The sequence below is a fragment of the Mauremys reevesii genome, linkage group 4 (genome assembly GCF_016161935.1).
Source record: "Mauremys reevesii isolate NIE-2019 linkage group 4, ASM1616193v1, whole genome shotgun sequence".
Classification (NCBI taxonomy): domain Eukaryota; kingdom Metazoa; phylum Chordata; order Testudines; family Geoemydidae; genus Mauremys; species Mauremys reevesii.
The window spans coordinates 61,979,644-61,993,065 of NC_052626.1; the positions used below are offsets into that span (position 1 = coordinate 61,979,644).

The window sequence follows — 13,422 nt, forward strand, 5'->3', positions numbered from 1 at the left end:
AAATTTGCAAGTCTCTAAGGTGCCACAAGTACTCCTGTTCTTTATTCTTTTATCAGTTTCCCTTGCCTTTGGTATCCTTCTTGCCTTAAAAGGAATGTACAATCTACAACTCTGTTCATGAAAAAAAAACATGGACCAAATCCTGCAGTCCATACTCAGGCAAAACTCCCACTGACTTTGTGCTGGAAGGGACTTCGCTACTGAAAACCGCATTAAACCTGGAAGTAGTGCAAATCATGTCATTAATAGAAAGCAACTATCTCTTGCTACCAAACATGCCTCTTTATACTCCTTTCCCCTGACTGCACCCTATGTGACACTACAGTATCAGAAGTGGCTGCCTCCCACATGCAGGGAACTGAGATAAATGGGAAAGGAAGAAGTGAAGCTCCTCTTCAGTAAGGGAAGAGTTTGTTTTCCATCTCACGTCCCCCAAACACTGGAGGAACCCTAAAAACATGCTGTCCTGCCTCAGCTGAGCTGAAAGAGGAGAGAGCGAGCACTAAGTGCTTGGACAATGTGTGTAAGGGTATGATCAGCTCAAAGAGGAAACAACCAAGGAAAAGCAGACAGGAAAAGAAAAATAAATTGTTTCCTTCAGGAGGATAAGTAAAGAGGAAGCTCGGCTAAGAAAGCAGGCTTCAGGCCCAAAATAGGGCAGCTTTAAGGGGCCCAGAAATGCAAAGGGTCATTTATACAGTAGCTTTGAGGAAATCAACAAGTTGCCTTGGTGACACAGAAGTAGCAGGGAATAAAACACAAGCTAAAAGGAACAGAAATCATTGCCCCCTTCAGGACAATGGACTTATTTCCCTATACATGCTCCAGTAATTTAATTTTTCTGATCATTAGCATAGCCAACATAAACAGTTTTGAACAGCTTTTTGTTGTCTCAGGGTTTGTCAACAAAATTAAGTAACATCAAGTATATGTTTCTCATGTACACCACGAGAGACAAGACAGAGGGCACACTGGATTCATCAGGCCTAACAACAGGTCAGAAGAACATGTATAAAATAGAAAAGAAACAGAGGTACAATTTCAATTGGAAACCTGAGCAATCCTCACAAAAATATCAAAAGGAAACTGGAGAATTTTTTTTTCAAAGCATTAAGAGTCCGCAGCAAAGAAAAGGTAAAAGGGAATCATGAACAAAGCAGAATACCTGAGCATCTCCAACTGGAGACTTTGGGGACAGGTAAACGCAAAAACCTACTTGATGGAAGACGTGCCAAGATCCCTGAAAATTTTTAATTCGGCTGAAAAACTGAATGCAACTTTACACAGACCTTCAAAGTAATTAGAAATAATACAGAGAACTGGAGACACACGTGAAATATTCAGCCTTGGTAAAATGGTTACCAAGCTAATGGTGTACGACCATGGCAATACTGAGAAAATTTCCATTCCCTTCCGCCCTCTGTCTCCACAACCTTAGAAATGACCGTAGCTGGAATAGTGGATTCAATATTATATTTAACATATCAGCAAGCATATTTCAGAACACTGGTTGGCTAGTGTTAATGTGAAAGCCTCAGAGAATATAGAACCTGGGGCAGATGAAAGTACAGCCAGCACATTGGCAGAATACACATTAAAGACTTCTGGCAAAGATTTCTGGTAACACACTATGCTTATATAAGATCTTACAAGCTCACTGGAGAGCTTTCAGACTGTTTTTGCTACAGTCAAGAAGAATGAACTTCCTCTCCAAACACCAATGCATTAGATGGACTCTGGAGCAAAGATGTATGAGCTTATGCACTGACAACAAATAACCTTATGGCTGAATTGATGCAGAAGTGGGTTTGTTTCTAGCCAAAAACCAATAGTAAGATTTCAATATCAACAAACGTATCTAATTACTGTTGGAAGAGTTGCTTTGAATTAGGTACTCAGTTCTAATTGCTGGGTATAACCACAAGCTAATGAAATAGTGTGTGTATGGATTTAACATCTTGGTTGTAAATTAACCTGAGACCCTGAAGTACTACTTTTCAGTTTTACACAGATATGCTAAGAGATTTGAGATGTCTGATTCGTTTAACAAAAAATACTAGCAGTATCAAACAGTCAAGTGGATGCTATTGAAGAGATGGTAGATAGACAGCCCTCTCTCACTTATTACACTGAGTGAAGGTAATATACCTAACAGTTGATTACAAAAAAGCATCTCATTCATTTGTGAATAAATTAGATCAGTTCTTTGAATTATCTTAAGGGTTCTAAATCAACTTAATAAAGAACCTTCTAATGGAATACTTACAATTAGCACACAGATATAAGAATGGATAAATATTTATTGGTATATATACCATAAGACCTTTCTATAGCTATAAGCTAGAGTTATGCATAAAGATGGATTACAATTTTGCTTCCATTTGGTGAGTTTTTTATATTGTGTATGTCTTTAGTCTTCAAATTACATGTTAGCTTTAGTAAAGATGTGAACACACTGTATAAACTATAGCAAAGAATAACAATACTAAGCTACATCAAATGATTAAAAACAATCCAATGGAGGGTGTACTGTTGTGCAATACAAACTCATGGTGAAGTTGCAATCAAGGACCCATGTCTAAGATTTGGTCTGTCTGCCCAGGGATGCATGAATTCTGTAGAAGGCATATGGAAGAGCTACTAGATTGATCAAAAGTATTGAAAGATCTGAAGTAAGTGGCTAAGTTGAAGAGCTTGAATTTATACAAGCGTGAGAAAAAAAAGCTATGTAGGGGAGGATCTTCTTAGAGCATTTAAGTACTTAACACATGAACATTCCTGAAAATTATAAATTTAAAACCAACTATACTCAGGAAATAGGGAACCGGTGAGGAGATGGAGGGAGGCTGTACAACACATCACTGGAAGGTCATATGCAAAGTACTCAAAGTTAGCAATGAACCATAAAGGCTACTGAAAGTTCTGCTATAATGTCATTGCTATTCAGACATGAATAAATTAATTTGCTTACTTAGTTACTCTCAGGAAATTCTCCCTCCTTCACTCAAGAGGTTAGTCAATCACTCTTTAGATTGTTCTGTCCCAGAAGGTACTTCCAGAATCCAATTGTTAGCAGGGTGCTGGTGCAAAAGCAGGGTGGCCCTGGGCGCAGGATGGGACAGGACAACCTGGGCCCTGCGGCTAGCACCTATCTTGCTGAGGAGGCACAAGCGGCATATATGGCCCTGACAGATGCCCAGGCTAGAGACTATGATACGGTGAAGGCAGCCATCTTGGATTGCCTGAGGCTTTCATTGGAGAAATACTGGCAAAGGTTTCGGGCAGCCCTGTAGGCGGGGGGCGTGCGGCCCTGGGCCTTTGCCCAGAGATTGACTGGGCGACACGGTGGTTGAGGCCCGACGCCTAAACAGTGGGGCAAGTTATGGATCAGGTGTTCCTCGAACAATTTGTACAGTGCCTCCCAGATAGCATGCCACCGTAGAAGCCGCCGTCAAAAGGATGGAAGAATATGCAGAGGCAGACTTTCACAGGGTCCGCTGCTCCCTCAGGGGAGAGACAGAGGGATGCAAGAAACCCCATGAGCATCCTGCTGGGAAGCCGGGAAGGAGATGAACAGAGAAAGCGAGAGAGAAGGACCTGGAGGGAGGGGGCCAGTCCCCTACAGGGGTGGACTCTGGGAAAGGGGAGTCCCCACAATCTCAAGGGGAAAAAGCTACGAATCCTAGACAACACAGTCAGGATAGAGACCCTAAGGGAGGGACTGATGAAGGAACAAACATTCCAGGATGGGACCACCCAGGGGAGGGAATCCTCATGATAGAGACAGAGAAGCTAAAGAAAGATCAGAGGGTAGAAACCCAAAAGAGGGAGGTCCAAACTCCAAGAGGCAGAGAGCCCAAACCAGAGACAGGGGGCAGACTCGGGGCAGTTGGCTCTGATCCATCTCCCCCACCAGGGAAGGAAAGAGGGCATCCAGGGCGACCTGTCCAAGGGTGTGATTGGTGTGATGACCTCTGGGTGGAGCTGGACTTGTGGGGTGGCCCACCCCCTACCCAATGCACCTTTTGGGGTGGGGCATGCCAAACCCCCCCAGTGTTGAGACCAGGGACCACCCCACTGGGCAGGGAGGCCACCCCCAGAATAAAACCCCAGGCCGAGGAAAGCGGGGCTGAGGAAGATCAGGCCTGGCATCGGCTTAAGGAGGGAGGTATGTAGCAGGGTGCTGGTCAAAAGCACCTAATTAGCCCCTGCCCAGTCAGCTCCAATCAGGGGAAACAGATTGGGGCTGATGGAAAAAGCCTGATGCCGGCCTGAGGATTGGTAACACTTGCTGGCCTGACAAGCCAAGAGCTATAAAGGCTGGGAGGGAGCCAGAAGGTGGAGGGCAGCCAGGGAGGGAACTGGAGGCCTCGTAGCTGAAGGCTGCCTCTGCCTGTAAAGGAGGTGACTAATCCTGCAAGACTTGTATATAGACAGACACTGGTGGTGGGAGAACCTTATTTAAATAAAGCCTCTCTGAGCCTTATTGGGGGCAGCAAGCGGGCCCCAGGAAGAGGGATGGGACGTGGAACCCTGTTACACCACCTTACTTGGATTCAAGGGGAAAAAGTGCTCAAAGTTACAGTACTTTTGATACCTATAGTATTTTATGCTATATGGATTACAAAGTGATTCTCACTCACATGCACATAACTAAACTAACTGCCAAGTTTGGTGTCAGAAAGGAATTGTTGTTCTATTTCCCACTCTCCGCACAAAAAGAAAAAGCATATTAAAATTAATGGGGATGGAGAATCACCTTCCTCTGGAGCACTGAGAATAGGGATGTTAGAATCAGTTGTGCGTAGCTCACATGATCAATTTTCTTTGATTGTACAACTGGGAAGGATGGTGAAGTGAAGTGTTGGTGCGCTTCTGTCCCTCCCAAATGTTTCTTTAATAAATTAACAATGCTTTAAGGGACCAATCCAGCTTTTGTGAAAGTCAGTGGAGAGATTCCCATTAACTTCAGTGGAAGTTGGGTTGGCCCCTTAGTGGCCTACCTTCTGAAGATGATGCTACAGTAGGAGCGGAACATCTTTTCTACATTTGACAGCTTCCTATTAACAAGGGAAAGAATTCAAAATTCTGCTGAAATAAAAGAAACTAAAAAGAATACTTGGACGTAAGAATATCCATATAATTGGTTGTAAACTTTGAGTGTAAATCCCAAGAGAATTTATCAAGCCAACTGAATATGCACACTGAATAAATATCCTGAAAAGAAGTTTAATGCAATACACCCTTCTCTCATGATTCAAAACAAGGCCTCTGTTTCTGCTAAAACACGTGAATTCCCGTGCTTCCAAGAACCAGGACCAAACAGTGCTATAACTGGAAAAGTTCAGGAATTTATACCAAACAATGTGCAAAGCAGCTAAACAGAAATCTTGAAATTCCCATCCCCAACACAGTGGGGATCCAAATCTTTTTAGCTGATGGGTCAGTTGCACATTATTTTATGCACAAAGCAAAAAGAAGCATTTCTTCCATTTACCACAATGCACAGCTGACAGATTTAAACAGTTTTAATAAATTGCAGATTTTAAAAAATAGCCTCTCGTAAAAATTCTGATCTTTCTGCTCATGTCCTGAACATTCTTACAAAAGGTTCTACCCATGTCCCCCTTCCCTCCCACAAGTTAATATTATTAAAATCAACAGCAGAATATGAAGGCAGTGTTCTTTGTATTTCTGTCTTTTCTAAAGCTAGGGATGCTGACATTCACAAAGGCACCTAAAGTATCTTTATTAAACAAATCTATGCCTTCTAGAGCGTTAACGTTTCCTTCCACTTGCTAAAGAGTCTGGGAGCTTTGTGTTTCCTAGGTATTCATGTTTAGTACATGATTGTAGGTGTGGTCTATGTATTTTCTGCTTTTTGGTTGAGACATGGACAGTGTGATTCTCAAAGAAAGCCTTGCTATCTTAGCAATGTAAGGTGTAGAAGTATTTACAAAAGGCACTTGTGATAAACCTGTCTCAGTGAAGGTCAGCCAGAGCTATTACACAAGTAACCTCTGTACTATGGTGCTGGTTCCAGTAATTTGTTTGAAATCTGATATGTGATTTAAAGATTGCCTCTAAACCCAATTTCAAGCCTTGATGGCTCAACTTATCTGTAAAAAGATTCAGAGGGCTTTCAGTTCCCTCCATCCCTCACTTAATCTCCTCCCTGTGTTTTTCACTCTGACACTTGCAAAGGTTTCCTGTGTGATGGTGGCACCAAGTGAGGTGGTAGGATGCTGGGCAGTTCATACCCATCCAGTTTAATCTTGATGAGATGTTTTGCCAGTGCAAACTCCTCCTCGTCCAACATGCCGTCATTATCACAATCTGCAAGTTTCCAGATTTTCCCCAGGACACTGTTTGGCAGTTTGGAGTTCACCATTTCCTTCTTTGCATTGACCCCAGAGATTTTGCCGTTGATTGGTGACAGAGTATAGAAGATCTCATCATATACAGGTTTATCTTTGGCAATAACCCACTCCTCCTCATCAGCTCCTTCCCTGGCACCTTCCCCATATCCCTGGCCAAAGGGTCCGGTCGTGGTGCCATCAAAGGCTCCACCATGCACCATCGGTGTAGGCATGTTACTTTCTTCCTGGTTCATCAGGCTCATCAAAGAGGCGATTTTATTGGCCAACATGTTATCCACAGCTTCAATCAGCTTTGGTTTCAGAGAATGAAATTTAGAGAAGTCATGGGTCTCCAGCTGTTCCTGTCAATAACAAAACACACATAACTGATTTCATTTACAATTTCACAATATTTTTTTATCAGGCATGTTAAGGACTAAATGTCATACTTAAGTTCACTGAACTTCCCTGTTTTTTGTCACACCTTTAATGTTAAAATGGGTTTTAGGTAATGTAATAGATACTTATTGGACACTACCATGTACAATAATAGCAAACTCCTTATTTCCATGCCAGCAATGTTTTAATACCGTCCTACCTGAACCTTCCTACTCAGCTATAACTCCCACTGATTTCAGTGGGAGTCCTGCCCATGTAAGATGCGTGAGATCAGGCCCTTGTTGATGTACTTTTACAGCAGCGATAAAGCTATTAAAATATTTCAGTCTGCTATGAAATGTTGCTGTCTAATTAGCTGTCATTTCAAATGCTTCGTACAAACACCCAAGTGAAAATGAAAATGGCAAAGAGCAAAGAGCAAAGATTCCTGAGGACATGCGGCAACAAGGCCAGCCAGGAACAGCTTGTCCTCACTGATGAGATAACTGGCTCTGCGGATGAGAGGAAAGCAGTGGACATGTTATTCCTTGACTTTAGCAAAGCTCTGATAGGGTCTCCCACAGTATTCTTGCCAGCAAGCTAAAGAAATATGGGCTGGATGAATGGACTATAAGGTGGATAGAAAGCTGGCTAGACTGTCGGGCTCAACAGATAGCGATCAATGGCTCCATGTCTAGCTGGCAGCCGGTATCAAGCGGAGTGTCCCAAGAGTTGGTCCTGGGGCCTGTTTTGTTCAATATCTTCATTAATGATCCGGAGGATGGTGTGGATTGCACCCTCAGCAAGTCTGCAGATGACACTAAACTGGAAGGAGTGGTAGATACGCTGGAGGTTAGGGATAGGATACAGAGGGGCCTAGACAAATTAGAAGATTGGGCTAAAAGAAATCTGATGAGGTTCAACAAGGACAAGTGCAGACTCCTGCACTTAGGAAGGAAGAATCCCATGCACTGCCACAGACTAGCAACTGAGTGCTTAGGCAGCAGTTCTGCAGAAAAGGACCTAGGGGTTACAGTGGACGAAAATCTGAATACGAGTCAATAGTGTGCACTTGTTGCCAAGAAGGCTCACGGCATTTTGGGCTGTATAAGTAGGAGCATTGTCAGCAGATCGAGGGACATGATCATTCCCCTCTATTCAGCATTGGTGAGGCCTCATCTGGAGTACTGTGTCCAGTTTTGGGCCCTACACTACAAGAAGGATGTGGAAAAATTGGAGAGTCCAGTGGAGGACAACAAAAATGATTACGGAGCTGGAGCACATGACTTATGAGGAAAGGCTGAGGGAACTGGGATTATTTAGTTTGCAGAAGAGAAGAATGAGGGGGGATTGGATAGCTGCTTTCAACTACCTGAAAGGGGGTTCCAAAGAGGATGGATCTAGACTCTTCTCAGTGGCACCAGATGACAGAACAAGGAATAATGGTCTCAAGATGCAGTGGGTAAGGTCTAGGTTGGATATTAGAAAAAAAAAAAACTTAGGAGGGTGGTGGTGGTGAAGCACTGGGTATGGGGGGAGGTGGGTGGTGGTGGTCCTTCCTCCTTAGAGATTTTTTTGGGACAGGCTGACAAAGCCCTGGCTGGGATGATTTAGTTAGGGATTAGGTCCTGCTTTGAGCAGGGGGTTGGACTAGATGACTTCCTGATGTCCCTTCCAACCCTGCTATTCTATGAGTCTATGATCTAGTGACAAGTGTCACGTCAAAATCTCAGTTCCCTAAAAGGAATAGCCCATGGGTATTATTGGTAGTGAAGGTGACATCTAGTTTGCCAACCTTTGTTTTTTAGCAGGGCAAGATAGGAAGACTCAGCAGAGAAATATAAGGAAATATACATAGACAACTTTTATGATCCCAACTGTCTAACATATATAATAAAGATGATATTTAGCTCCAGAAATGGTTACATTATATGTTTATTTCTACAGCTATTTCAACCAATAGACTTGGTCTTGCTCATCAGAACAGAGAAAGTGGTCAAGATTTTATGTAAGGATAATTGTCGCTAACACAACAAGGCAGTACCATGCACTCACACATTATGATTGCATTTGTTTTGTCACAATAAGCATATCCAACAAGTGATAGCATTTAGGAGCAGAGTTTATTGTACAGTAAAGCTGAACTTAAAATGTCAACTTAGTAATCAAATTTTGCTAATAAACACAGTACGTGAATAAGAGAAATCCTACATAAAAAGTGTTAGTACTTTGAGTAATGGCAGCATAGATACCCCATTCCTGGATATGCATATGTTCTATGCCAGGGGTGGGCAAACTTTTTGGCCTGAGGGCCACATCTGGGTGGGGCAATTGCATGCAGGGCCATGAATGTAGGGCTGGGGCAGGGGGTTGGAGTACCAGAGGGAGTGCGGTGTGCAGGAAGGGGCTGAGGGCAAGGGGTTGGGGTAGAGGAGGGGTGCAGGGTGTACGAGGGGGCTCAGGGAAGCGTGTTGGGGTGCAGGAGTGTGACAGTGGGCTCAAGACAGGGGGTTAGGGGGCTCAGGGCAGGGGGTTGGGATGTGAGGTGCAGGAGGGGTTCGGGATGCAGGCTCCAGCCCAGCACTGCTTACCTGGAATGGCTCTGGGGTGACAGCGGCACGCACAGGGGCCAGGTCAGGCTCCCTTCCTGCCTGCTCTGTCCCTGGCCCGCTCTGCTCTGGGAAGCAGCCAGCACCATGTCCCTGCAGCCCCGGGAGGGGGCGCAGAGGGCTGAATGCGCTGCCCTTGCCTGTGGGTACCTCCCCTGAAGCTCCCATTGGCCACGGTTCCCCGTTCCTGGCCAATGGGCGCTTCGGGGGAGGTACCCACAGGCAAGAGCAGCACGTGGAACCCTCTACCCCCCCTCCCCCAGGGGCTGCAGGGACATGGTGCCGGCCGCTTCCCGGAGCGGGGCCCATGGCGCCACATGGTGGTAATCCCGCAGGCCGTATCCAAAGCCCAGAGGGGCCAGATCCAGCCTGCAGATCATAGTTTGTCCACCCCTGTTCTATGCACTGCAATCAGAACCTTCTAAAAAGCTGTAAGTCATGGTACTGAAAGTTCAGATCCAAGGTACTATAACCAGCTGTAGCCCTTAATAACTTTATTTCCTTCCAGTTGCTGAAGTAATGAGGTCAGAAATCTGTGCCTCCTGTTTGTCATGGTATCAGCTGGTGCTATTCATGTAGTTTCTCATAAATATTCATGCAAACAGTTAGATTTGTTATCTATTATTGTTAATTTAAAAATAGTGATTAACACTTTAGATTTAGGTCCATGTCTTTACAGTCTCTTAGTATGAGAAGTATACCAGTTCTATTGGTACTCATTTAAACATATCTGGTACCAGAAAGAAGGCTGACCTATTAAAATAAGAAAAATTGGCTTTTAAAATGGCGCCCATCTTGCTGTGGCTAGATCTCAATAACTGACTTAACATTTGAAGTGTCTTGGGGACACTTGCTGAGGGAGGTACACCATGTCATGCGCTTGGGAGGAATAGGGGTGAAATCCTGGTCCTATCCAAGGCAATAGCAAAACTCCCATTTACTTCAGTAGGGCCAAGATTTCAATCTAGGAGTCTAGATTTCAACCTACGAACAGTAGTTTTCCACTATAACTTTCCCCTTTCCCCCTGGCAGCCTCAGCCACCTGTTAAACACTGATAAATTGCTTTGACAAATCATGGCTAACTCAGGGCTTCCTTGCTCCACAGAACTCTGGAGTCTAGTGGTTCTGACTCATTTCTTAAAAGCATGTGCACACAAAATGAATTATACACTTGTAAGCTGGCAAGACCAAAAGACTATTGTTTTCCTTTAAATCAAGCTATTTGGCTGGAATTCATTCATTATTACCTGCTACAAAGGCTGTACTGATGAGTTTAGTTTCAGGAAGCAAAGATCAAGACCACAACTCAGTCTGCTAGCCCCACTGTTCTTTCCTTAGCATGAACGTGTGTGAGAAATCGCTTGTCACAACTCTGCTGCCATCTGCTGCTGAGACTTAGGAAAATACACCAGTCATTTTTCAAATACTAAGCCCCCAATGAAGAGTTCGTTTTAGTAACAAGCCTGTCTCAAGTGTTCTACTTTATTTACTTGTTTCCAAACTTCACCATCAATGACTGCCTAGCAAAAAGGAGATTGTACTCTTCTGGTTTTCTTTATATAAATCTTTCCTTAAAGTCTACCTTTTCAAGCAGTCACCCCTCCCTCCTGATTAATTATTCCTGTAGCGTCTAACTCCTGAACTATATCTTGAGTTTTTCTTGTTTTACTGCCAGGGGCGGCTCTAGAAAGTAGGCTGCCCCAAGCAGCGCGGAGCGCTGCGCCGCCCTTCCCCGGTCCCGCGGCGGGTCCCCTCTTCCCGTGGCTCCGGTTGAGCTCCTGCCGGCATGCCTGCGGCAGGTCCACCAGAGACTGGGACGAGCGAACCTGCCGCAGTCATGCCTGCGGGAGCTCAACCGGAGCCGCGGGAAGACGGTACCCGCCGCAGTCATGCCTGCGGCAGGTCCGCTTGTCCCGGGCTCCGGTGGACCTGCCGCAGGCATGCCGGCGGGAGCTCCACCGGAGCCAAATGCCGCCCCCCCCGGGAAACGGCCGCCCCAAGCGCCTGCTTGGCGCGCTGGTGTCTAGAGCCGTCCCTGTTTACTGCTCATACAACTTGCTGGTTTCTAAATTAACTGGAAGCACTCAGGAAAGAGACCTGAACATCATTGTGGACAGCTCAATAAAAACCTCTGCTCAATTCATAGTAGTTGTCAAAAAAAAGCAAACAAAACTGTTAGGGTGTATAAAGGATAGGATAGAAAACCATTCTGAAAATATTATGCTGCCATGACATACATCAGTGGTCCACCTTCATTTGGAATACCATGCTCTCTTCTGGTCACCCTATCTTAAACACAGATATAGCAGAAATTGAAGAGATCCCAGAGGTGCATGGTGAAAATGATTAGAGGACATGAAAATATATGAATAGGGACTGAAATGAATGGGACTGTTTAGATGAGATAGGAGACAAGGAGAAACACAAGAGTTATACAAAATACTGAATGGTACAAAGAAGGTAACATATAAATATGAGAGCCTAATTTATGTTAACATATAAATAAAAGAGAAAGAGGACAGTCTATAAAACTGAAAGGCAGTATGTTTAAAAGTGATAGAAGGGTTTTTTTTTTAAATTTTTTTTTATGCAATGCATAATTAACTTGTAGAACTCACTGCCATAAGAAACCATTGAGACCAACAATATAGTAGGATTAAAAAAAATTATCAGACATGTATATGGAAATGAACAACCACAGCTACATTTAGTAGGATTTTTTAAAATAATGACTCTAAACCTGTAATTTCAGGGAATAAACCAACCACTAGTTTATTCCATAACTGTCTACAGGGACAAGATACTGAACTAGATGAAATACTGGTTTGATTGCTATATGTCATGTTATGAGTTTAGGATACTTTTTTCTGAGGAATTAATCCATCGATTTCATTATTGTGATCCTAACATGCTAATCTAGTGTGAGACACAACAGTCAGTTTTCAATCATGATCAATTTCTGACACTTTCTTGCCACTGCCTGCAGAACCCACACTGTTGAGAGCATTATGGGAGACACTTTTGTGTTTCTACATTTGCCAGGCTTGTCAGAAGTCACTGTTTAATAGTCAGGGTACAACTGCACTTTGGTTTGAGTTAATGTACCTGCATTTTCTTGACCTCTGGGAAGTCCCCAGGTGAGATATGGTGCTCTCGTTGCAGTTGGACATAGATTTCAGGTAAACTGCTGATCAGCTCCCTCTTCTTGTTCTCTTTTCCAAATACAGATGGCATTTCCTTCTTTAGATGGCTGATAATATAAGCATGAACCTAGAAGAAATGGATGAGGGTTGGCGTTATTATGTAGAATGAAAAATCCATGCCAGTATTCCTCCTTCTAGCTATAAAAGGAAATGTGAAAGATGAGTTGGGTATTAACACATCTTAAGGACAACGTACATTGACTATGGTTTATTGAGAAATACATTAAAATAGACAAACTGCTGATAAGAACATAAGAACGGCCGTATTGGGTCAGACCAAAGGTCCATCCAGCCCAGGATCCGGTCTACCAACAGTGGCCAACGCCAGGTGCCCCAGACAGAGTGAACCTAACAGGTAATGATCAAGTGATCTCTCTTCTGCCATCCATCACCGCCCTCTGACAAACAGAGGCTAGGGACACCATTCCTTACCCATCCTGACTAATAGCCATTAATGGAATTAACCTCCATGAATTTATCCACTTCTCTTTTAAACCCTGTTATAGTCCTAGCCTTCACAGCCTCCTCAGGCAAGGAGTTCCACAAGTTGACTGTGCGCTGTGTGAAGAAGAACTTCCTTTTATTTGTTTTAAACCTACTACCCATTAATTTTATTTGGTGGCCCCTAGTTCTTATATTATGGGAACAAGTAAATAACTTTTCCTTATTCACTTTCTCCACATCACTCATGATTTTATATACCTCTATCATATCCCCCTTAGTCTCCTCTTTTCCCAAGCTGAAAAGTCCTAGCCTCTTTAATCTCTCCTCATATGGGACCCATTCCAAACCCCTAATCATTTTTGTTGCCCTTCTCTGAACCTTTTCTAATGCCAGTATATCTTTTTTGAGATGAGGAGACCACAGCTATA

The 13,422-nt window shown here is 43.7% G+C and overlaps 1 protein-coding gene across 1 annotated transcript in view; it reads right to left on the bottom strand.

Annotated features, from left to right (window-relative positions):
* Window positions 1-5,510: 5,510 nt before the first annotated feature.
* Window positions 5,511-13,422, bottom strand: part of EHD4 (EH domain containing 4) — a 52,522-nt gene continuing 44,610 nt past the window's right edge. Inside the window, exons 5-6 of the mRNA XM_039537485.1 lie at window positions 12,453-12,617; window positions 5,511-6,721 (exon numbers count right to left, since the gene is read on the bottom strand). Coding sequence (XP_039393419.1) covers window positions 6,185-6,721; window positions 12,453-12,617 — 702 coding nt within the window. The 3' untranslated portion in view covers window positions 5,511-6,184. The remainder of the gene's footprint in view (window positions 6,722-12,452; window positions 12,618-13,422) is intronic.